Raw genomic sequence first — 26292 nt, forward strand, 5'->3', positions numbered from 1 at the left:
ATATTTTTATGCACATTTTATCATTTGTTTGAGGTTGTGAAAAACTGGGAAACAGAAAATATTTTCAGAAAAACACTGATTGTCTTGATAGTTAGGTAGTGGGCACCCTGAAATTTATTCTGTTCGAAATTATCCTCGGAACTTCTTTAATGGCATCCCTTATTGTGATATAATGGTGAGTTGAATCATGGTAAAATAATGCAATATCACATGTTAAACAATTATTACAATTTTGTTTGATGTGTTTCACAATAATTTTTTTGGCTAATCAAAAGACCATTTTTATAAAATATGAAATTTATTGAAGAGAGTCCCATTTCTTGATCTTGTAACTCCATGAAAAGTCCTCAGAGAACAATTACGAATGCTCATAATGCAAATAATCCTAAACCGGACATACTTCAAAAAGTAGATTAATGAGTGATGGAATTTATATTCATCAGCACTTGTACTGGTGAACTATGAGGGAAATTGACTAACAGCATTCAGGAATCATGTAAAATTAATACATCGCCTAGGCCAAATATTATTAGTTGTGTACATACCTTATTTCTATTCCAGGAAATAACTGTGATACAGTTTAAACAGTTTACATGTTTAACATTTTTATAAGTTTATGGATCCCATTTTGACTCATTTAAATTTTTTTTCGGTAGAATTAATTGAAAAACTATTACAAAATTTTATATAATATTTTCTAGATGTATTCCCTTAATGGCATTTAATTTCTATTTTCAACCTCTTATTTATCAATACCTTAGAGAACCAATGAAGTTTTAGAAATAGCTCTTGATATTGTTCCAGTAGTAAAATAATAGAGTGGAGCACAGAATTTTTGTGTGAAAAAGCTGACTAGTATGATTTATTGAAATTATAAATAGAATTTCTCAGCCCTGAAAATTTAAATTGCAGTATTTTTTAGTCTTCTAAAGCAGTCAGTCATAGAGGATGGAATCACAAATGCCTGAAAGAAACCATTTTCAGAGATATGATGAATATTCTATCGCCAGTGATTCACTGTGTTTTTGTCATCAAACTGGTGCAGTTTCTGAGATTACAGATTATATCTTATAGGATTAAACTATGATGTTAAAATTATATGATCATAAAAATTATGCTAAATCATGATTTTTTTAAGTTGATATCTTTATATCTAACATGTCAAATTCCTCTGCCTTTTTTCCTAAAAGTCTTTGAGATTACCAATTTAGTTACTACAAATTTGACATTTGCCTTAATGAAAAGCTTTCAATGTACAGTAAATTATGCTTTATGTGAATTGGATTCTTTCTAGTAATATACTGTAATCGAGATGAAATGCAATATTTTGGATCTACTGCCAATTTGGTTTCATTATGCATTTTTTCACATATGTGTAAACATGAATTTTTATGGTCCTCCCATGCCTTATTTAATGTCTTTAACCAGGCAATTTACTACATACCTTTTTAAGTAAACAATTTCTCCGACCGTGAAGGCAAGGCTTAGACCCAGTTGTACTGTTTCTTATTCTTCGTCTTTATCCTAGCCAACCATGCCATGTATAATGATTGACAGTCTTAGGGATGAACCAGTATTATTTTGTGAAAGTTTGAAGTTGTTGCTTCACTTTTGACGGAGGTTTGATGTCGTGATTACATTGAATATTTATATAGAAGGCTTGTGGTATGTCCATCACAGGGTCAGTGGGATTTACTATGTTCCAGTGCCTTTTATTGAATATTATATCAGGAATGGAAGACATTTGGTACACCAATTGGGAGTGGTCTGGAAATCCAGTTTTCCCCCTGTAATACCGCAAATTAATCCAGTTTCTAAAGATCTTGGTTCTTCAATTCATAAATCAATAGGTTTGGAGGTGAAACTTACATAGTGAAAATTTTGGTACCCGGGAAGTATTCAAATTCTGGAAAATGAGGAAAGGGGTAACTTACTTCTACTGGTATTCAGGGTAAATGGGAATGTATTAATTTTTGAATGGCCAAATCAAAGGAACATAAGTTTGACCAAGTTAATGCTGGCAGGAATCAATGTATTCTCCTTTGATTTATCAGAAATGGCCCTTTATACCAGATAATATTCATGTACATTCCTGATATAAATTTTATTTATGCTGTAGTTTTTGTACTCCCAATTGCAGGGTACTTAAATCCAATAGGGCTGGAAAATGAGGGGAAATCTTAAACTTTCTTAATGGTCAATTTGATCTTCAATGACCTTCGAGTTCCAGAGAAATTCATTAGTGCAACCTTTGTTCCATTTCACTTTGAAAGAAAATGAGACTTCTATGATTATGGCATTTTCTTTGACACTACACACTACAATTATTAAATCTTTAATGTGTGTACATATTTTACGCAATGATTGCACCTTATCTACTCAGTGCTTTATAAAGTGAAATACTGAGACTGAGTGTGAATTCAAACCTCATTCATGCTCTTCAAATGACACACGATATTGTGATATTCATTTTATCATTTCACCCTTACCCATACTACATACATATAGTGCAGATAGGATCAGCTTGATGGCCAATGGACAGTTTAGTCCTGCACATGTGGTGTCATTGATTATAAACCTTAAAACTTTCAAAATTTGCATGTAGGAAGTGTGTATTGGGATAACTCCCTTCATTACACCTACTGGGCTCCCATGATAGGAGAAATGTTCACTCATTAAAGTGTCATTCATCTATAAAATTGGTTGTTTTGGCTCCATGTTGCAGAGTTATCTGAGTTCTATTTGTAAGTGTTTTTAGTTTTTGATTTTATAGTTTTTTTTGTGGCTGCCTCCAATGTGGCCTATTGGCACTGAGGAAGAGCGCCTTTTGAAGCTCAACTCTGCTGTATTTGCACATTTATATATTTGTTTCATTTTCAAACAATTATGTTGCGTATTTGGTTAACTGTTGACTAGTTCTTATGTTTATAATAAATTGGCCTGCCATGTCTTACTGTCCACTTCTCATCTGGTGGAAAACATATTAGACCTTACCGCAAGGTTAACTGATTCACCTCTTTCTCATGGTTTTGATTTTAAGGAAGCTTTAATTCTTGGTGCTGGCTGATTTTCAGGGTCTGTGCGGAGTAAATTATGTTTGTTTCGGCCAACATTTTTTTTTTCAGTAGGTTCCCGGGAGAATTTTTATTATGTTTTTGATTGTGCAAGTACAGCATTGTTGTATATCTGAAGCTCTGTTTAAAGTGGCTTCTCCCCTGATGCAAAGGCATGAGAAAACTTGCCTTGACCTGTTTCTTTCACCATTCAAAGCAGGACTGCTAACGAGAAGAAAAAAAATCGAAGAGGATGCCGTGGTGGAAGGGTGAAACGAGAGAAAAAGGAGGCAAAAAGCCATTATGAAGTTGATGGTGGTTCCTTAAATAGTTCTACCAAAAAGTCCACCTGATGTAGGTGTGCCTTGCTGCCCTTCCCTAAACCTTTCAGCAGAAGCCTTGCCTTGAACTACCTATCTCAAGCTCCCCAGCCTCCAACCTCCTTCACCCGGTTATCCTGTTGTGCCTCACACTAAGTAGATGCCACCTCACTCTAGCCCTCAAACAACCAGTGGAATGGGTTGCCCAGGAGCGCTCGCCCTGAGCTGCTAAGGGTAAGAACCTCAGGTATCACTCACCGCCATTTCTTTGGAAGTGTCTGCGGCCATTGGGGGAAGTTAATGGCTAGTGAATGATGATGAACGAAGGAAGCACTGCAGCTCACTCATAACGCAATTGATTGGTGTGGGATGTCACATTCCCATGGAAATTAGACCTCCCAGAAAGGCAAGACAGAATTGCTGGTCTTCTACTTGGTCATTGATTTCCCCATGTTATATCAAGAGATGGAATGCTGGATTATGCAACCAAAATGTAGCCAGAAGTTGTATGTAAGGATTTTTTATTGGTGGTGAAGAAAGGATTTTAAGTTTTCTCCTGATTTGAACTAGCTGGGTTACACAATAATAGTTGCAGATATGGGTCTAGGAGGGAATTGCCTCCCATTGGTGTATTCTGGAAGTTTTTCAAAGTGGGATTTTAAAGTCTCAGACTTGTCAAGTAATTCCATAACAAATTGAACTTGTGAATTAAAGATAAGTGATAAATATTTGGATACCAATGTGTTCATTTGTGCAATATTGTGAATGGAGAGGAAACTTTGGGGGCGAAAACTAATTCCATACAAACTTACTTATAATTCTAGGAAATACTGTCATTCAGTGAGAAAAGCATTGCATGTTTTCTGAAAGCACTTCAGTTGGCATTGGGAAATTTAGTTTCGTATTGATAATATCTTAAAATGTTACTTTTTGATAATGATTCCCTTACATAATTTCAGAACCTTGTTTTTAATTTAGTTACATACACAAATTCCTGTCATTAAATGCTCCCTTTAAAACAATGTATTGGAATAATATGTAGGATGTTGTTCTCTCATCAATTCGTTATAAGGGGGCTGCATTGTATAATTAGCTATGCCAGATGCTTTTAGTATGCTCGCCTGCACTGTCTTTGTAGCATGATTCTAGCGTAAGACATCGTCAGACTTCCATTAAAAAGTCAGTAATGAAAAAGTACATTATTACTTACTCAAAGTTATTATTGCAAATAATGCTTATTGTCTCTGGGATTCTGTCTACAGTATTTTCTTTTTTTTTTCAAAAGAGTCCATGAAATGAGATGGATTCTTTCGTACAAAGTACTTTAACCACTTGGAGAACTATTCTTGGTATTTTCAATATTTTGATAAAATTTGACTCATTTGAGATATGATATAACCTGAAGAACTGTTTCCAAAATGGTGAATTAAAAACTTTTATTATTGCCAAACTTAAGAAAAGTATTATTTTTGGGGATTGGATGTGCTTTCAGAACTTTTCTCTCTTATCCTGCTATGAATGTGTACAGTGCCAATTTCCGAGCCTTATATGCCTTGTCACCCCCACAGAGACGACAGTGGGGCCAAGTGCAAGCCCAGACAGCGTCACCTTGTGAATGTCTCCTACAATTCATCCCTGACCTTCTCCTCTGCGGCTCAAGCCGCTGCCTCACCACCTCATCCCTCCTCCTCCACCTCTTCTCACGATGTGCGAAGTGACAAGAATTGTGGCTTTCCTTCCCTACACAACCGAGGGAAGGACAGGTGGGGTTCAGTTACAATAGTACCGGCACAATTTTACTCTTAATGGCATTAGTTTGTATAAATGGGAGCCCATGTTTGGTTTTAGCTTATATCATGGCTCTTAGTAAAAATCTGAATGCAAACATGGAATCATTTTTTGTCCACAAATATATGCCTCTGGTTTACTGAAATTATCTGTGGTGTAAGACTCATTGTTTTTCATAGCTTTATAGATACTTGTATGTAACTACAAGTTCAATATGGATTGCACATTACTCAAGCAGTCTTTTTTTGATATAATTTTTGCTTCTATAAATATTAATTGAATCGAGATTCTGAAGTTTTTATGCTGTTCTATGATATCTATGCAAGCTGTAATGTGTTGAATAATTATACACTTTTAAGTTGAAACAAATTGACCTTCACAGGGTCTAAACAATGGTAAAACAAAATGTTATTTCCTTCCATTTGGCAAAAAACTGAAAAATAGTTTGTTTTACTTATGTCCTGTGGCCTAATGGTTCAATTTTAAGGGCCCTCACAGAGGTAGGGTGAAGCTTGTGTGTGTCACCTACTGATTTTTAAAATACAGGTAATTTCTTTGGCTTGACGTTGGCATTTTTGACATTTTAGTAATTTCTCTTAATTATTATAAATATTTTTGTGGCAATGGTTCTTCTGCTCATTCTGGAGTTTTGGAAAAATTGGGATTGGGACTTGATTTGTAAGTTCATTAATGGAAGGCTGTAACTATGATATGTAAGCTGACATAGGGTCGGTGATGCCCAATTAACTTGGCTTTCCTGACCATATTTCTTAAATATTTTCCATCTTTTTTTTCAAATCCTTATTGAGTGCTGAAGTGGTTTCTGGTTTTATTTGCATGTCATTGATTTGTTTCTATCACTAATATGGTTGTAGTTATGTGAAAGTAAACTAAGTGAATTTCTGTCATTTAACAATTTTTTTCTTATTTTGTATTTTAACCAGCATTAAAAGTGTTAATCTTAAATTAATAATTGAAGTGTAAACTGGCCTCATCTTTTGTGGTAGTGCTAAGCTCATGAGTCACCCAGATCTTAGAGTGTGGTTTATTAATTTATTTTGAATAGCCTTCCTGAAAATTTCATGAAAATCTATAAATTCAGTGGCAGTTTCATCAGAAAAGTGGTGATTGATACCTAACATATATTAGGCTGACTTATAGCCACTATTAATTGTATCTTTATCTAATTAATATTCATGTTCATGTGGTTTGCCAAAGAAATTAATATCATTTCATCATACTTAAATAACTTACAGTTGCTAAATTAAGGTAACTTATAATTATAATTGACCTTAAGAGGTTACAATTGTGATGGTTAATAACAGTTAAAAGATTTTTGAAAAATTGTAATAAATATTTTGGTTCTAGCTTTGGTTGGTTGGTTGTCCAGCTTTTATATTCACATTTCAGTAAGCATTATAAACTGCTTTCTCAAAATTTATGTATCACAGTTGCAAATTTGTCTCTGTTTTTAACCAGTTTCTTATGTTTTGTGCGCAGTATCGTCTCATTTAGACTTTAATTGGGCTCTTGAAATAAAGTACTAATTGTATGATAAGAAAAATATGCCACTTAGAAAGTCATTCACTCAAGTGGAGCATAAATAACCTAGCAAATAGAGGAAGCCTAAAATGATCGATCTATCTAGTACTCATTTTTTTCCTGGCTCCTCAATGGAAAATTTTTTTTCACCTCACTTATGTTGTACTGTAGGCTAAATTTTGAATATTTTATTTAAAAAAATTATATAATATGGTAACTGACTAAAGTAAACTAACTTCACAACATCTAAGAAAGTGAATACTATTCCTCTTCCAGATGCAATTATAACTAGCCCAAGGCCAATTCATTTTCAAAATTCATTTAGAAAAAGAATAATTTTTGTGGAAATTAAGTCAACATTTGAGAAATGCTGTAGGTCCCCAAGAAGGAATCTCTGTAAACTGCATCGTTTCAATTCTTTGACACTGGTTAGAGGACTGCCTGAACTTAATTTTGTGGATATATTCTGGGCCCTGTATGTTCACTCCCACAGAAGGTGAGTTCTGGGCCATTTGGCATTGTGTAAAACATTGCAATACTTAATTTTCCTATTTATTTTGGGACTCTATAATTTATTTAAATTGTTTGCTGTGAAATGGTTTCCAATGCTAGTTATGACATTCAGGTTATATGAAAGATGGTGGCCCTTCCCATTTCAATCATGATGCTGTTCTCTTTCTTTATTCAATCTGTTTATTTTCATGTTCCAGGTGGGTAGGTGGGAGTAGTGGTCCAATTGGTGTTGTGAGCCATGGGTCATCAGGTGGGGGCGGAGTTTCATCATCTTCACCCATTATTATGTATCCACCATCTGCTGTGGGTATGGGTGTGATGGGAGGCTCATCTTCCTATAGTGGTGGTTCTGGTTATAGTGGAGTAGGTGATCGATTTGAAACTTATAAAAATATGGGACAGATCCGAAAGTACTGATAACCATTGTGTGGGCGAAAGTCCCCATTAGCCAGGTTTGAATCTGGCCCTCAAGAGGTGTGCTGATCATTTCCATTAAAGCTAGCTGCAACTCTTGGTCTACAGTGTGCCCATGTGTCATTAGGCCTTAGATGTAGTCAAGAGTTTTTCCGTCTACTGGTTTCCTTGAAGACAAATTTGTTGGAGGCAGTAATTTGGATGTTAAGCATTGTGGAATGTAAGAAAGAGGATGCTTGAATGAACATTAAAACTAATTCAGTTGAAAGGGTTTGCAATATTTTGGAAGGGTGCAGTTTTTGTGACTTTTTTCATTGTGAATGACGCTAAAAGATTGTGCTGCAATGTGTTAGTTATATTTTGTGTGATTCATCCCAAAGTGATATGAGTGAATTCTTGTAATTAATGTGTACTTCTGTGGCAGCCGAGCTTTTCAACTTGGCTTTTTCTCGTGATCATTCCAAGACATGCTTGCCCAAATTCAACGTAAACTGTCATGTCAGATGTCTCAATTGTCATTGTAACTCATTATGTATAATATTTTCACATCAACCTTGTCTGGCAGTACAATACTTCATATCTTAAAGCCAGACTTAAGTCCAACACGAGCCTTATTGTGTGAGAGGGGTACTTCTTTGAGCTCATGCTTACAACTAGATTGTAATGCATTTAAACTTGAGTTTTTTTGTCTTGCCCATTAAACACCAAGCTTTAATTAAAATCAAACTATTTTGATTAATGTGCACATGGAGTATACCGATTTGAAGTGAAGAGAAATTTTAACATGCATACATTACGTTGCTATGGTAGCCAAAGTTAATTGTCATGAGAATTGTTGTGTATTACTTTTTGACAAAGAGATGATTATTAAAAAGTGTAAATATTCATCTTGCCTTAATCTTTGCAACCAATGGCAGTTACCCTGTAAATTAGAGATTAAATTAAGTATAGTTGAAATGAGGTGGAAGTTCACTGCTTTCATTGTGTAGGTGTTCCTATAATCCTTCGTTATGTGGTTTGAGTTTTTGATTTTCTTCTATCTTCATCATTTTCATTTCTTTCTTAAAATATAGGAAAGAATCAAAGTTTTAACATTTGTGCTCTCTAATGTTCTTTTTCATGATTGTTCTTGATTTTCAAGTTAGGAAACTGGGTAGATAAACATTTCCAATTAGATGTGCTCCAATCTTTCTTTATTGTTTCAATGTAAATTTGTAGGATTTCTAATTGATGTGAAAAGTTATTGGAATCCTGCAAAATAATGTATTCCTAAAACAATGTGTCCTGTGGGTAGTACAGTATTGCTTTCGGCATGCTGAATGTTAGCACCATTTAAAATTATGGTTGTCTGAAATTCATTGATTTAAAAGCATATTTCACATTTCTAGTGGTTGGAATAGTGATGAAAAAGATACTAAACTGAAACTTGCCATATCAGTATGTATGCCTGCAGTACTCCGAGTGAGTTGCATTTCTTGCTGCTTTTTTAAAAGTCTTTAAAAGTCACCTCTTGTGTAGTTTTCTCTTTCTCTTGTCAAAATTGTTGGCTTCAAGATCCTATTGTCGGAAAGCTAATGTCCTAGATATTTTTTCCTTGAGGTATCCCTTAAAGTTCTGGTACACTTAAATAGTATTGAGGTCATTTTGATAGGATTTTAAAGTTTTGCTTTGGTAAATTGATAATGAATGCACCACACCAGTAAGATAATTAAAACTGGTGAAACCAGTCTCTCCAGTGACTACCAAAGCTGACTTCACCTGGAGCATATTTTGGTTACAACTTGGGCAAACATTGAGGTCAGTGTGTTTGGAGTCACTGAAGTCTTGCTTGAAATCTAGTTGGTATGTATACAATGCCTGATGTAATAGCAGCTGGCAGAGTTGTCTCTTTTAGTAATTCATTGCTTCTGGAATGTTAATGTCACATAAAGGGATGGTCTTTAAGCAAAGAAGACTGATGTGAATGCCTCAAAAGGAGAAAAAATAACAAACTGCTTTGAAATTGAAAGAGGTGTCAGCTGATAAGATTAAAACTTTTTGGGAGCACAGAAGTGGTTGATAATGTTGGTCCAGCAAGGAAACTATGGGATTGGTTCAGTCATAGCAAGTCCTGCCAGGGAAAAAGTGATGCTGTTATTTTTTGTCTTTTTTATGTGATGGGAGAGAGTAATTTTTTTAATTGAGGCCAAGTGTTGACATTTCACCATGTAAGTTGTGCTTTAACTTTACTGTGCTTTGATTTCCAGTTCCTTACCAGAGCTAGTCTGCTACGTTTTTTTCTCACATTTGTTAGTTGTTTTTTACTCATTAATTTTATTGCCAAGATAAAAAACTTATTGAAAACATTTTCCTCTACTTACTGCAATAAAAATATTTCTTTTAATTGAGGTTTTTGTTCAAGAAAACAGGAAAAACTGACTCACTAGCATCTGGAAACTGACATTCTAATCTCCATTACCAATTGCTTAAAAAAATTGTCTTTTCCATGGGTATTACTCAAAAATAAATTGAATTTTTTTAAGCCTTACACTGGGTAAACTTGGAAATTCCCTTTGAAGAATAAAATTCAGGTAGTTGGATATACCGTTAAATATATTTGTAAATCTTTTGGTGTCTATGTTTTTCATGAGGCATGTCTAATCCTGGTTATCAAAATTGGAATCACCTTCCCATTATTCCAAAGGGACTGACAGGAAAGTCTTCATCTCAGCAGAGAAACTATTTTAAGGTGTGGTTGCTACAATTTGTCATTTAAAGATGGCTGGCCTGAAAATAATGGAAAGTATAAAATTTTCACCTATGCATAGTAAGTGCACATTTTGGACTGCTCACATAAGCTTTTTTAAATTAATGATGGATGCAAAATCACTGTTTGCCAGGAAGGAGAAAAGTGCTTGACCAACACACCTATACATAAGTATACAAATATAATCGTGTTGTGGACTTTTCCACTAAAAGTAAAGCAAAGATTCATCTTAATCTAAATGCCTATGAAAAATTGAAGTCTGTACATTGCACATAATTAATGGGTCTTACGAGCATTAAATGGATGAAAAAAGCAAATATTTCAACTCAATTCTACACAAGTAATTAAGTATGCAATTCTAGTTACTGTGATAGAACTACCCTAACCATTGACTGCAACCGTATGTTGAAGGGTTTGTGCATTTTGATGACCCTAATGATGTGTTGGTGGGAGCAATGGTAATTGCTCCTGGTAGGCTTACCCTTGCCTGTTAGGTTGAAAAATAAAAAAAACCCTGGATTATGGACAAGGTTCGGGAAGATAATGGCAGAATGTGAATTCTTGAGTCAAATAGAACCAAGTATGGTATTATTAAGAGTCAAATAATATGATGGAAGACTGCAAGAATTTGAAAAGTTGCTAAGGGTGAAATAGATCTACTAAACAGGAAAGTGAAAGCACTCTCAGGAAATAAGAGAAAATCCATGCTAGCAATCAAAAGTCAATCAATTAAGTCAGGAAAATTGTTGGTTGAACCCGGAAAGATTTAAGTGATGGGAAGAATACAAGAGAATCCTTGTATATAGCGGAACTATATGGTTAAGACATAAGGCCAGCAAGCTTAGACAGTGAAAAAGAATATGATTTATATGAGAATAGCTTTGGTTTATAGTTGGAAGTATACTTGATGGTGAGATTGAAAATATATTTAAGATTTGAAATTGATTATGGGGGTGTGGTTCGATAACATTCCCGTGGAATTACAGAAGGTTTGAGGAAAACTAGGAATATTTTCTATTGACTAATTCATAGCATTTATGAGGGAGTAATTTGGCTGTAACACTGATTTAGTAACAAGTGTAAGTCCCCATCCCAAAAAAGGGAAAGGCAGCAGTATTTGATGACTATCAAACAATAAGTTTGATTTCCTATGCAGCTAAAGTGGTTCTCAGGGTCATTAACTTGGGGATTGAGGGCAGGGCAAGTGATTATTTAGGGGATGATCAGTTCTATGGTTCAGAAAGGAGAGAGGCACACGTGATGCCATAGCAGTAGTGACGTCACTAATAGAGAGGAACATAGAATGCAACCAGGATGTATTTGTTGATTCCAAAAAGGTATTTGGAGTAAATTTGGTAGAATTAATTAATATACTGCAGAAAGTAGGAATAAATTGGAGGGATAGGAGACTAATCCATTACCTTTACTTCCCTCACACTACTTGGCTGTGAGTGACAGATGGAGAGTCAAGATGGACAGTCTTAGGAGTGTCCATTATCACCATTCCTTTTTTACATTTATGTGGAGGAAATGATAAAAGAGGCATGGAAAGAACTGGAGATTAGAATGAAAGTACTTAGGGAGTTCATAAAATCAGTTAGGTTTGCTGATGGTCAAGCTTTATTTTTTCAGCCAGGCAAGGTGTGCAAGCATTGCCGAGTGCATTTGGGAAGTCATTGCAAGAGATATTGAATGAGAATCAATGTAAGCTGAACAAAGCTTATAATGTTTTCAAGAAGAAGGAAAGCTAAGTTAAAAATTAAAATAGGTGTTCATAAACTTAGTCGGTGGAAGTTTACTTTGAAGTGTTTAGGGCTATAATGGTCAACGTAGGAGGTGCAATAGAAGAATTAATTGCATTAGGCAAAGAACTTTCACAATGAGGAGGGAGGGGGTTTATGACATGGCGGTTGAGTAAGGATGTTCAGAAAATGCCTGTTAAAACTTAGATATGGAGTGTAATTATGTTATTATTATTATTATTATTATTACTTTTTATTTGCCCAGAGATCACAATACAAAAGTACCAGGTGGGTGAAGTATGTACATGATATAAGGCACGTCAATGAGGAGCAAAGACACAGGCTCAGTTAAGATACATAAAAGAATAGATGCTCATAGTTACATAAGTGTTTGGTACAAACCCATGAACATCGGCTGTAACATGCACATACAATATCAAATTCAGAAAAATCATTGATCACAAACATGAATCAGACCATTACCATTGCTAGAAACTAAAAGTATGAACTTACTGGTCGGGAATATTGTTGAGATATTCATCAACCGAGTAAAACATATTGCGTTGTAGATATCTTTTTAGTTTATGCCTGAATACGGCAGTTCCCTGTGTATCCTTGATACTTTTGGGTAGTTTGTTAAATAATCTGATGCCCATTTCATTGGGTCCTAATTTCAATGCTTTAGTTCTTATATTCCCATAATGGAAGTCATTCCTGCCTCTGGTGTAATGATGATGATAGGCAGTGTTAAGATAATAGTTGCCGATGTTATTTTTTATATATAGAATTAAAAACATAATGTAGATGCATGGGAGTGGTAGCAAATTTAATTCATGGAAAATAGGCCTTGATGGAGCATTGTAAGGTTTCCTGGCGATGATTCTAATAGCTTTCTTTTGCATTTTAAAGATGGTTTGAGAAATAGCAGCTGATCCCCATAATATTATACTGTAGGTTATATTTGAGTAAATTTCCCCATAGTACAAATTGAGTAGTACAGTTTTACTTGTAGTTTCATACAGGTGTCTTAATAAGTAGCAAGTTGAACTGAGCTTGTGTTGGAGGGCTTTTACATGAGTATCCCAAGAAATATTTGCACATAGAGAAATACCTAGAAATTTGCATTCTGTCACACGCTCAATTGATAGGTCATTGATTTTTACCAGCAGATCATCTGATATGTTCTTATTGTGTGTAAAGTTTACTATTTTACTTTTATTTACATTTAAGTCTAGAAGGTTGTCTGTACACCACTTGTTTATAGCAAGTGTGACAGACTTAGCTTTTTCCACAAGGCTGGGATATGTTTGTGTTGATATTATTATATTAGTGTCGTCAGCGTACAACACTGGTATTATTCCATCATTATTTGGTAAGCAGTTAGGTAGGTCATTGATGTAAATCAGAAAGAGGAGTGGCCCAAGGGTTGAGCCTTGTGGAACACCTTTGTTAACTTGGTATGCTTCGGATGAATATTTTGACCCATCAACTGATAACACTACTTTTTGAGTGCAATTATGAATAAAGGACTTCAACCAGTTTAAAGGACTTCCTCTAATTCCTATTCTATTGAGTTTAATTAGTAGTCTATTGTGGTTTACATTATCAAAAGCCTTTGACAAGTCAAAAAACATTCCAAGAGTTTTGCGTTTAGCATCTAATGAATTAAGTATGCTGTCGATTGCCTGACATATGGCAGTTGTGGTAGACCTTTCCGATCTAAATCCATGCTGAGAATTTGAAAGTAGGAAGTTTTTTTTCGAGATAAGATGCTATTTGCATATACATGGCTTTTTCGAATATTTTAGCAAATGTATTTTGGATGGCTATTGGTCTGTAGTTATTCAAATCATTTACACAGCCATGGTTTTTATAAATGGGCACTACTTTTGATTCTTTTAATTGGGATGGGAAAATCCCTTGTATCAAAGATTCATTAATTAAAAATAAAAGGGGTGCTTTTATGGCTTCAAAACAATGATGTACAATTTTACCAGGAATTTCATCTGGGCCAGTACTGGATTTGTTTCTGAGTGAGGAGACAATAGTTTTTAGATTGGTTTCAGAACAGGGCTTGGCAAACATTGACGATGGTGCATTTGCTAAAAGCACATTGGCTGGAGAAGTAGTTAGGCAAGGAGCTGATACGTAGTATTTGTTAAATTTATTAGCTAGAGATGAATAGCTAATGGCAGTGTTATTTTCAGGGTTACAAAGTTTTGGGAGAGTGAGTTGTGGATTTTTCTTACCTCTACAGTCATTAATTATTTCCCATGCAGTTTTGGACTTGTTATTGGAATTAAGTAACTTATTATCATTATAGGTTCTTTTCGTGGTAGAAATCAGTTTACGGTAATACTTTTGAAATTCCTTATAGAGTAACCTTTGTTCATGATTGTTTGAACTTTTACTGGAGAAAGCAAGTTTTTTAAGGATAGTTGAGTAGTAACGGATCTCATCAGTTAGCCATGGCTTACATTTAGTTCTATGAAATATTTTATGATGTGTTACTGGGAAACACATTTCAAAATTGTGTTTGAAAATTGAATAAAAGTAATTGAAACCTTCGTCTACTGACTTAAGGTCATAGACATTGTCCCAGTTTTGGGACTGAAGAAGGAGCAGAAAATGCTGCATATTTCCATGAGTGAGAGGCCGCCTTGGGTAAGTTTTATCATTGGGACTATCCATTGGTTGGTTAGTATCGATACTTATTTTCACCATGCAATGGTCTGTTATACCTAGGTCGCAAACAGTTGTGACTACTTTTTCATGGTTAAAGTTGGTCACAGCATAATCAATTAGGGTGGCAGATGTGGGAGTGACTCTGGTAGGATTATTGTTAAAACATTCCATGCCATAAGTTTTGAACAGATTCAACAATTCTGACCTGTGAGGGGAGTCAACTAAGAGATTACAGTTGAGATCGCCGTTCAGCACGAGTATCCTGTTGCTTGCATATAAGGAGCAAATGAGTTGGTCCAGTTTTTTAATGAATGAATGAAAATCACCAGTTGGTGATCTATAGATGGAGATGAGCACAAGCAATCCCACTGGAGTTTCATGGAAACACACTGCACATTCAAAAGTTTTTTCTTCCTTCACAGGCACGTGAACTGAGTTAATAGTCCCCTTTATTCTGCTATGCACGAAAATGGCCACACCTCCATTTTTATACGTGGCCCGGCAGAATGACGACACTAGGGAGTAATTTGAGAAGTGAAATAACCTTAAGTTCTTCGTATTTTAACCAATGCTCTGTAATACACAAAAAGTCTGTAAAAACATGGTCATTGAAGCAGGGTGATTGTTGGCTTGTGAAATATGGTTGTGTAGAAGATGAAGTGAACAAATGAAGTGTGGTGGACGAGGAGAGGAGATTGCTGGGAGAAATTCTAAGGAAAAAGAAAAAAACAGGTGCTAGGCATCTTGATTGGCAACAGGATTTTGAAGACTTGATAGAGGGGAGAATGTTAGTCCAACGAGGAAGAGGATGGAATAGGATAGGGATATTGGATGGAATGGAGGAAGGAAGTACGAGGGTCATCCGGAAAGTAGTACCCGTTCGTGCCGCATGAAGTGCTGACGACGCGAGTAGCCGCTGGACGAGGTCAGATAGCTTCAGTGGCTTGTCTGCCTTCTCTGAGCCAAGTTGCGTGACGCTAGCATTGCCTGTGTTGTTTCTGTGATTGTTTACAATGTTTAAAAAAATTGAGAACGCCGCCAGTTGTGAAGTGAGGGCAGTGATTAAATTCCTCAATGCAAGAAACGTTCGCCCATGTGATATTCATCGCCAATTAAAGGAGGTGTATGGAGACAATGTAATGGACGAGTCGTCTGTTCGGCGGTGGTGTCGCAACTTCAACATGGGGAGGGGGAACACACACGACGATGAGCGTTCGGGGAGACCGTCTGTCATTACAGACCAACTGGTGAGCTCAGTTGACGAATTCGTGAGGAACGATCGGCGCGTCACAATTGATGACATCTGTGAGCATTTTCCCAATGTTTCTCGAACAATTGTTCATGAAATTGTTAAACACCATCTGCATTATGCAAAAATTTGTGCAAGATGGGTCCCTCGCGTATCTCAATGAGCTGGCGGCGAAGGACTATGCAGCAGGAATACAGAAACTTGTCACACGTTATGACAAATGCCTTAATTTGCTTGGAGATTATGTTGAGAAGTAGTTTAAAGTATCCTCTTTCAAATAAAATTTTTTATGTTTGTTAATATTTACTTTTGTGTCTTTATTTCACGAACGGGTACTACTTTCCGGATGACCCTCGTATATGGAATTGAAGAAAAAGTTTAATATCGTTGAATTTAATATTCATGATCAATATATATTTAATTACCAAGAGATTTTAATTCTTCAATGCTTTTTGTCGTTTTGTGTAAGGAAATATTGTGATTGCACAGGGCTGCTTCTTGATAGGTCCAGTTCAACCCAATAGCCCAGTCTTTGTTTTCCGCAGTTTTTCTTTTCAACTTTCCCATTTTGGCTTGGTTGAAAATTTGAAGTAGAAATCATGTAATAAGAGTGATTTTTGACATCCTAAGAGAACAGGTAAAATAATGAATTGATTAATGGTAATGCTTTTATTTATAAAAATTCATATCTTAATCAGGCTGGATAAGTTGCTGAAACCTGCATTAGGGATGATTTGTGACTGATTCAAGAAAGGATGATGATATTCTATGCTACTGCAGGATTTTCATCCCCCCATGCCCTGAGATCAACTCTGGGAATGGCACCGCTATCACAAGGCACCCTCTGGTTCCTGTAATGGAAATAATAAATGTGTCAGTAATTGCCTTGACTTTCATTTTCTATCATATTTGGAGGCAATAATGCAAAATCTATATGTACCCTACTTGTGATTAAAATAAAATTATGAAATGGAAGTATGCACTTACAGAAATGTGGCTTTGTAAAATGCTAAAGGCTGCATGACTGCTACATCATCTGAGTTATCACAGAGGATCCTTGCCAAACTAGTTTTCCGTAATTGTTCCAGTTGTCCTGAAAAAAATTTAATAATTATCTGGATGATGTCGTGATCATTTTTTTATTTAATCAATAATAACAGAGGAGCCCCAAAATTTTTCTTCAGGAAGATAAAAAGGTCGTTTAATGCTATTAAGGATCAGCTGCTGTTCTTAATTAATGAATCCCTAAAAACTGGAATTTTCCCGAGCCCTCTTAAATCAGCAAAAATTGTGCCAATATACAAAGGGAAAGGTTGCAAAATGGCAATGAATTCTTATAGACCAATATCCCTGTTAAACCAGCTGGGGAAAATATTTGAAATAGTTTTTTATCAACGTCTTGTATCATATCTTGAGATATATAAGCTATTATCCACATCTTTACATGGATTTAGGAAAACAAGGTCCACTACAACAGCCACATATCACATGGTGAATCAAATACTTTCAGGATTGGATAATAGAACTGAAACTTTAGGATTATTTTTCGATTTCAGTAAAGCTTTTGACTTCGTCAATCATCAGTTACTCCTATATAAACTGAAATGCTATGGTATAAGAGGCACCCCCTACAAATGGATTGAATCTTATCTAAGTGAACGGCATCAGTATGTTGATCTCTCAAGAAATGGCTCCAAATTTGTTTCCCCTGGTAGAGAAGTAACACTGGGTGTTCCCCAGGGTTCGGTACTTGGTCCTATTTTATTTTTAATCTATATCAATGATCTCCCAGACAATCTTAAGCTCATTAAGGGGATAGACCCAATACTGTATGCTGATGATACAAATATCATTGTATCAGCCTCCTCAGTAGACAGCTTGACAGAAAGAGCCGCCGAAGTAGCTCAGATTTTCAATGCATGGTGTCTTCATAACTTTCTAAAACCCAATTTAAATAAGTAGTAGTAGTTTTTAGGGGAGGCGACCGACAGCTAAGGTCATTTGCGCCATAGGGGATGGACAGGAAAGGATGAAGGGTGGAGAGAAACCCGGCGTCGGCATTAGCCTACTCTTTACGAAAGGCGCCAAGGGGTCCGCAGCTTAACGTCCCATCCGACGGACGCCGTACTCACTCAAAGAGCCCTCCACAAAGCACCTCAAGTAGGGATCGAGATACCTCTGAAAAATATTCAACACCGCCGGGATTTGAACCCGCGCCCTCAGGGTGGGAAGCCAGTACGTTAGCCCCCGCACCATCTCGATCCCCATTTAAATAAGTCCAGCCTGATTTATTTTACTAATAAAAAGAAAGTTTCATCTGCAATCTCAGTAGATGTAGAAGGTGTGAGCATTCCCCAAAATTCCAGTACCCAATTCCTGGGAGTAATCCTGCAGAAAAACATGTCTTGGGAGGAACATATTTTCAAATTACGCAGCAAGTTAAGCTCCCTATGCTTCCTTATTAGAAATATTAGGTATTCTGTAAATTTAGAGGTCCTTCTATCCATTTACTATGGTGAATTTTATTCTCGTGTTACTTTCAGTATCCTCTTCTGGGGTTCCTCTCCCCATGCGGGCATAATCTTCAAAATCCAAAAGAGGATTATACGCATTATGAGCAATGCTCCTTGCAATGCACCATGTAAACCTCTCTTCAAAAGACTTGGTTTATTACCAGTACCTTGCATATATATATTTAATGTCATCTTACATGCAAAGGGTAATATTTCCCATTACAAGTCCAACCACAATTACCATAGTCACTACACAAGGACCTGCAATGACCTGCACCAATCATTTGTCAGGACATACAATACTGCCCATGGGCCCAAAGCAATGGGCTTAAGGTTATTCAATAAACTTCCCCATGAAATGAAATATGAAACAAAAGTACCTGTTTTCAAGAAAAAGCTGTTTAACCTTTTAAAAAATAATATGTTCTATTCTGTAAATGAATACCTTGAATTGTCGCAATGCATCAATTCCGGCTTAAACAATTGATATGTAATTATACTAGTGTATTGGTATGTATATATATATATATTTATATATTGTATCTCTTCTATTGTGAAATTGTGAAAATTATATTTGACGTGTCCTATATTTGTGTATGTATGAATATGCAACAAATCTCCGGACAAATAAATGTATTATTATATTATTATTATAATGATAGAAAGTAGACAATTTTATTGCCAGAAAAGCTTGAAGAGAATTGAAGAAAAAATGTCTCAATAAATATAAACTCCTGCATTAAGAAAGCTATATAAAAGTTCAAGGCATCTACTTTCAAAGTTTGACGTATGTTATGAAAATCTATGATGAATCATAATGGTTAATATTTCTTGCATGTTGTTTCATTTCGCAGGACTGTTATGGACATGCAAAATTTCTCTGGCAAATGGTAGGATACATACGTTCATTGAAGGAAGATGGCTGGCCTCCCTCCTCATAGTAAAATCGATCACCTCTTCTTAAACGTGCAAACTGGTCACCTATCAGGCATGTAAATGTAGGTCCTAAGAGTGATGATGAACCACCTAGACCTCCACGCTCTCCTACCCCTCCTATGAAGAGGTCTATCTCTGACACTGAATTGTAGATCCCTCTTAAAACTTCTACAGTCTAAAAATGTTTTGGAGAAAAAACAAGATATTATAGGGCATATATTACTCAGTAATGGAGTGATTATTTCACAACACCTTAAGATATAGGAGTACTCAAAATGCAAAGGACATGGGAATAAGCATTTGGGAATGATATGATAAAGTTTTAATTTACTTCTGAACCATAAACTTTGATTCATAAATAAGAAAAAATAATGGCTGAATTAAAGGAAATGTTATTTTACTATTTTACATCTTTCAGGAACGTATGGGCGACTTTGTATTTGATCCTTAAGCAATAATGAGATAACATTTGTTTGAATTTCCTTTTGGGCAGAATTAATGGGTTGGCCATGCATTTGAATTCTTGTGGTATCTTTGTTTATTAAAATTCAGATATCTTAAACTACTTCTTTGGTAACTCAGTAAGGCAAGGTATCCTCATAATTCAGACCTCTCTTTCCATGATTTCAAGAAGATCTTCCCATCTTGTTGGTTTCTTGAACCCACAGACTTCCCTCCAATCTGCATAAGGAGCTAGGCCATGGTCCCTACCTCTCTGCACATTAAGGGCAACCAAATCCAAGCCAAATTGAAGATCTCCTTGGAACAGATGATTTGTAAGCTGTAATTAAAGGTGAATATTTTAATGAACTTAGTGTAGACAGCCTTATAAAATAGATAGTAATTTTATGTGAATTGTGTAATCTTTCGCTTTTGTAATATACTGAGCCATGTTAATAACGGCCAACCTTGGCACTTGTTCTAGGGACTAGGTAACAAAATAATATCAATCGGGAATTCTTGTGTTTAATGGTGAACTACAGCTTCTAAGACCTTCAGGTTGACGATTTCCATGTATGTATTTATTCCTAGAAACCCTCATTATGGGATAGATGGAAGAAGGGACTGCCACAGTCTCAATCTTGCCCGAATAAAGCTGATTTATTATTATTTGAGTTTTCAGTGTTAACTTTAAAATAAGAACTTGTGATTGAAAATGGTACTTAAAGAGGTGAACATATTTTAAACAGTATGTCGCTAAAATCGCAACTTTTGGATTGTAGTGCTATGCTTCACTGTTTGTAGCATTCCATAAACATTTACCCTCTTTAGCAATGCAAGATCAATCAAATTTGCCCATGGTGCATAACATGTTTCAACTAGAGAAAACCATGAAAATGTTTTGGATTTGAAACAAATGCATATGAAAAAATTTTGTGGTGCGATTTGGGATTTTGCCTGAAACTTGCCTATGATTATCATGCAAAGTGCTACTTCTAAATCTATTTCTAAGTTTTGAGATATGTAAAAGTGTTCTTCAAAACATGTGGTTTTGTATAATCAGGGACCCATTCAGCTACAAATCAATTTACAAGTCCTATAGGTGATACATGACTTCTAATGGTTATACATGTACTATAAATGTATTCTAACACATGTTAAACTTGCTTTTAATAGGATATGCGGTTTACAGCATGTCATAATGATGACAGTTTTAACAGGAATTTTAAAGTGAGTTGGGCTTTTGAGATTTGAAAAACGAATTTCGAAACAGATAGGTTTTCTAAAAATTAAACCTATTTATTTCCCTTATAAAAATGTGATTTGACTTAGCCATCTACATATTCTTATATTTAGGTAAATCTTACCATCATTATATCTGAACATATATGTAATAAAAAAACTTGTGAAAATTCACTGTTGTGGAGCCTCTTTTTTTAACATTCATTCCACATTTATTGAGCTATAAGTATTCTGGACATCATTTGTGGCTTTCACATGGGAGGGTGGATGTTTCAAACCTGTTGAGATAATCTATAATAGGAAAACTAAAGAACCATTTGATGCTGTGATGATGGTATTGAGATTAGTGTATACCTAGTCATCTAAGTCTCAAAATTGTTGAAAGTTATCAAAGCATTTTGCAGTCATGTAATTGATTAAAATTTTGCGGCCTGTGTAAGAGCAGGTTTTCTTTCTCTTTCAGCTCCTATTTAGCTTAAATATACTATTTAATTATCGATTGCATAGTACTGCTTATTATGGGTGCAACACTAAATGCTTTTCCATTACATGAATACCTCTGTGGTGAAGAATCGATCAAAACGTTGACAGGTTTGGGTAGAGAGTCCTCTCACAAAGTCATCCACTGCTCCTTCCTCATAAAGGGTGAATGGTGAGAACTGATTTTTAGAGAGCTGCAGGGAATGCTTCACGGTACCAAATTTAGTAAAACTCCTGCAAATGATGTAGATAATAATTAATCCACAGGTGGAATGATAGGTTTTAATATGGAATATTCACACAGATGAGAGAAAAGAGACAGATTTAATGCCTGCCTCCTAGTTTAACTCTAAATGGAAATCATTCATATTTATCCTGCATTTGTTGAAGAGTATGAGCAAAATGTAACATATGAATATATATAGTTATATTATGACAGAATGAAGTCTTTTATTTGTATGTAGCCAAGAGCATTTATGAACATAGTAATAATTTTAGCAACGAAACATACTGTATATTTCCTTGAATCAAAGAGTGACCAAAACGGAATGCTGCTGTTGCAAATACATTAGTAATTCCAGCATTTAAGTCTGCATCATACAGGCGAGTGTGGTTACCCCCACTGGTTACTAATGGAGTCAGCTGGAATTTGTCCATGTATTCTTTCCCTGGAAAGATAATCAACTACAGAGTAATAATCTCACATCACTGGTGCCAATGATTTGATTGAAATATTGATCGCTGCATACCTAAAATAATGGGGAGGAATTCGTTATAGGTAATATGTTGCATTTCTGCTGCTACTATTCTCCTAGCCTCTTGGAAAAGTTGTTCGTCTGACCAGCCTCGGTGTAATTCGGACAAGATTCCGACGACTCTGTTGTGCTCTCTGACCCATAAGGTGTGCATCAGTGCCAACTCAGGTTGCTCATTGGCTCGAACATCTCCTATTTGATGAAAGGCAAAAGGAGGAGGTTGTATAGTACCCAAACTCATGAATTGAATAAAAATAATGCAGACTTCACAGTAAGTAAGGCATTGCATAATAGAGAGAAATATATTTTGCGATAAGGCCAACCCTTGTAGCAGTCATTGAATAAAGATGATATCATCATTACATTTTGCAGACAGAGTAATTATTTCCTTAGGTTCAGAAATTTTCAGTATGCCATTTAGTGGGATGTGCTGTAAATTAAGTCATTCTTCTAACCTGCATCAAAGCATTCCTTTTCATCAAATTCATCGGTGCATGAATCACGATTGCCTGGTAAAAGACCCTTATCTCTCCTACGTTGCTGCTTCACTTCCTTGGATGGATTTGATGGCTGTACTTTTAAGCGTCCCCCTGACAATTCTCTAAGCTTTCTCTGGGAAGACAAACTTGAGCCATAAACATTGGATGCATCTATATATCCAGTCACTTGGTTCATCTGGTCCATCATAAAAAAGAAAACATATTAATGGCATTTAGTATATATTGAATGAAATACTTGTTATAATGCACAGGAATGACAAAACCAAATAGATGGAGTGAACAGCAAAAAAGTTGTGCAAAGAGTGTGCAATGATTGATGTTGGAAAACACTAAGAAAAGAAGGAATAGTTATGAAAGTAGATAATATGTGCTTCAAACCATGATGGTTTTTCTAAATACAGCTAATTTGTGGAACCTAAAATATAAAGGAAGTATTAAGATGAAATGCTGGATATGAAAGCAAAGAAACTAATAGACATAAAGTGGTAGTGGGGATAAAATTGAGTGAATAGCTTTTTCAAACCAATGAACAAGTAAGTGTGTACTTTGATTGATAATGATGAGGACATTTTTTGTGGGTAACTGAGAAGGGGCTGTCTCAATGTGCATTGCAAACATGTTATGTACAAAGGGGGTGGAGATATTGCTACATATCATCCATGGAAGAGAGGGTTATAAGAATTGAATTTGATGGATGAAGGTTTGACATAAGGTTACCACTTTCATTAAGATTTCATACAAAAACAAATAAAGCTTTCGACCTAGGCAATATTTCATTGTTTACCAACTGGTGCCAGTGATTGTTCATCATCCCAGAGGTGCAGTGGAATCTCATTATACGAGCGTAATCTGTTCCACTCCTCTCTATCTATCCCATCTATCTCCTTAGTTGTACGTGTTCTTGAAGAAAAGGCCAATCTTTGATATTGACCAATTGTTGATGTGCATACTAGATGAGCCATGCTCACACTTTGTTTTCGATTTCCAATGATATTATTTTTAATGCCTTCTGCTATGTTTTATTTTTATTCTTGAATGGCTTTCTTCTCAAAAATTTTGCTTTGGGGTCAAATTTAAAATTCTACTCAAAATATCATTTAAATTTGCACAAAAAATCACCATTAATATAATTTTTTTTTTGTTGTCTCAGGCGTAACTTTGCGGAATTTGCATAACATATTGAAATGTAATGAAATAATTGACTTTGTAATTTCACACACTTTATTTAAAAACACGACCCAGGTTTCGACGTTGAACGTCATCATTGACGTTCAACGTCGAAACCTGGGTCGTGTTTTTAAATAAAGTGTGTGGAATTACAAAGTCAATTATTTCATTACATTTCAATGCACCATTAATATGTTAAAACGCAAGTTTGACTAAATGTGTGATCACTAGAAACGCAAAGGAAGGAAACGAGTGCTAGATATAAACTGCAGTAGCAGGCACGCAACAAATGTGAGAGTTACCCTCTCCTGGTCACTCGTTATACAAAAAGTAACTTGTTAAGCAAGCCATTTTCCTGATCAATATTTGTACTCGATGTGCGAATTACTTGCCATGTGAGGGGCTCATTAAGCGAGGTTCCAATTTGCAGGGAAATGAATAAGAAAACAGGAGGCCAGGTATTGGTTTGATTGATGAGCAAAGGGAATTAAAAATCTTTTGGAAGATGGCTTTGAAGGGTTGTTTGGGTCACATGAAGGGAAGAGGAGTGTAAAGAAAGCTGGGCAACGAAGGAGATTGGGATATAAGGATAAGTGGGAAGAAAACAATTCTTTATTACTACCTGGAATGGAGCTGTCTAGTAATTAGGTGGGCACTAAAACATCTAATTACTGGCATTTGAATCAAGTATACATACCTTTTGGTTTGAAATCGCTTTGATGATTAAGTTTGAGGAATTGCTTGGAAGATGGAATTCTATTTTTTTGATTATGTATGTTGCATAAGGCATCATGGTGGAAGTTAAGCCCTATTTAGTGCTATATTAGTTCATTCATGATAGTTTACAAACTTTACATTGTGGGGTGACACAAGAATGCTTGGAGTTAATAGAGTAATGTGCATATGTAGTTTAGATGTGGTATTAATCATTAATCATATTGCTATTGATTTATTTTTTATTGAAATATCTCAACCAGTTACAAGCAATTAAAAAAATTAATTTAAACCTTTCAGGCACAAAACATTTCATGAAATGCATGTCCATTTTCCTATTAGTTCTTATCCCCTTTGGTATGCATGCAGCTACATAGGAGACAATAGACAGCCTGTAATAGCAATGCAGTATTGAAAGATTGAAAACCTTAAGATTTTGGCAAAACTACTTTCTGCTTATTGAACAATTGTTAGTGTAAAGTAATTGTAAATTTACCTGCTCTCTTGGACCAAAGTTACACTGTGGTCGAGGAGCTGGAAGTGATCGCACAAACTCCATGCATTTTTCCCGAAACTGCTTGAAGAAAAGGTCATCTCCCGGTATTGCAATTGGATAGCAGTCTGGATGCCGTAAATTTGATGAGTGGGATATAGCCATCCCATTTTGACAGCATGAAATGCCCCCATTGTTACCTATTTTAGTGCCAACAAGGAAAAAATTTAAGTGCGCTAACATAAATCATTTACTTTGATATACATCAAACCCCAACAGAGCAGATGTCACAACTTCAAATAGATGGAGTTAGGATTTATGACCCTGAGGAAAAAACGGTGAAATGAGATAAAAAAGTATGTATGTAAATCAGTTTTTTCTGAACAAGGGCATTTCCGAGCTGATACAGGCATCTTGTATCAATGTGTGAATATCTGGAAATAGATTGTGAAAACTGGTTTCCTCCCTTGTGGTTAGACAACTCTCACAACCTACTTATTCTGTAGTTAATCTGTACGAGATAGTTACACTTTGAATTGTCCATTTCCCTACTGATAAGAGTTGAAAACATTTGGTCCAAGGTATCTCATATCAACTGAAGTTTTCCTCCGGGAACATAGGTACATTACTGATAATCTCTATGAACACTTTTTACATCCGTAGGTAAAGTGAAATGGGGTGGATTTCTAAAGTATAGATAATCCTTTTCACTGATAAAGGAGTTGGCTATTGCTCTTTTTTTGAGTGATTTTAAATAACACTCTTTTCTTATAAGGATATAACCTCTAGCATGCCCTCAAAGCATGAAATATTCAAGTGGCAAGAGGTTGATGTCTTAAATTTTATTTAATATAAAGAGGAAGTAACAAATTTCCATACTTTATGATTGACCATTGTGTGGTATTAAAGTATATTTTTCAAGAGATGATGATCAATCAAACTGAAAACTAAAACAAACTTTTTTCTTTCACTAGAAAAAATCAGTCACTATCTGACAAT

At 35.5% G+C, this 26292-nt stretch overlaps 2 protein-coding genes across 10 annotated transcripts in view; one reads left to right on the forward strand and one right to left on the reverse strand.

Annotated features, from left to right (window-relative positions):
* Positions 1-8667, forward strand: part of Saf-B (Scaffold attachment factor B) — a 44919-nt gene extending 36252 nt beyond the window's left edge. The window contains exons 18-19 of one of the 9 annotated variants that reach the window (XR_011702666.1): positions 3271-3607; positions 7414-7482. Coding sequence is in view for 5 of the 9 variants with exons in the window: in XM_071595697.1 (XP_071451798.1) it covers positions 4942-5136; positions 7414-7633 (415 nt within the window). In the remaining 4 variants the exon portion in view is untranslated. Of the gene's footprint in view, positions 1-3270; positions 3608-4941; positions 5137-6979; positions 7049-7413 lie in introns of those variants that run through there. The other 8 variants (XR_011702667.1, XR_011702665.1, XR_011702668.1 and 5 more) reach the window with 8 other exon arrangements.
* A 6114-nt stretch (positions 8668-14781) lies between these two features.
* Positions 14782-26292, reverse strand: part of LOC139696714 (salivary peroxidase/catechol oxidase-like) — a 34509-nt gene continuing 22998 nt past the window's right edge. Inside the window, exons 9-18 of the mRNA XM_071595550.1 lie at positions 25297-25493; positions 22875-23094; positions 22414-22611; positions 22176-22332; positions 21742-21898; positions 20112-20282; positions 19469-19676; positions 17040-17145; positions 16478-16903; positions 14782-15318 (exon numbers count right to left, since the gene is read on the reverse strand). Coding sequence (XP_071451651.1) covers positions 16819-16903; positions 17040-17145; positions 19469-19676; positions 20112-20282; positions 21742-21898; positions 22176-22332; positions 22414-22611; positions 22875-23094; positions 25297-25493 — 1499 coding nt within the window. The 3' untranslated portion in view covers positions 14782-15318; positions 16478-16818. The remainder of the gene's footprint in view (positions 15319-16477; positions 16904-17039; positions 17146-19468; positions 19677-20111; positions 20283-21741; positions 21899-22175; positions 22333-22413; positions 22612-22874; positions 23095-25296; positions 25494-26292) is intronic.

The sequence above is a fragment of the Hetaerina americana genome, unplaced genomic scaffold (genome assembly GCF_022747635.1).
Source record: "Hetaerina americana unplaced genomic scaffold, ioHetAmer1.1.p SCAF_7, whole genome shotgun sequence".
NCBI lineage: Eukaryota > Metazoa > Arthropoda > Insecta > Odonata > Calopterygidae > Hetaerina > Hetaerina americana.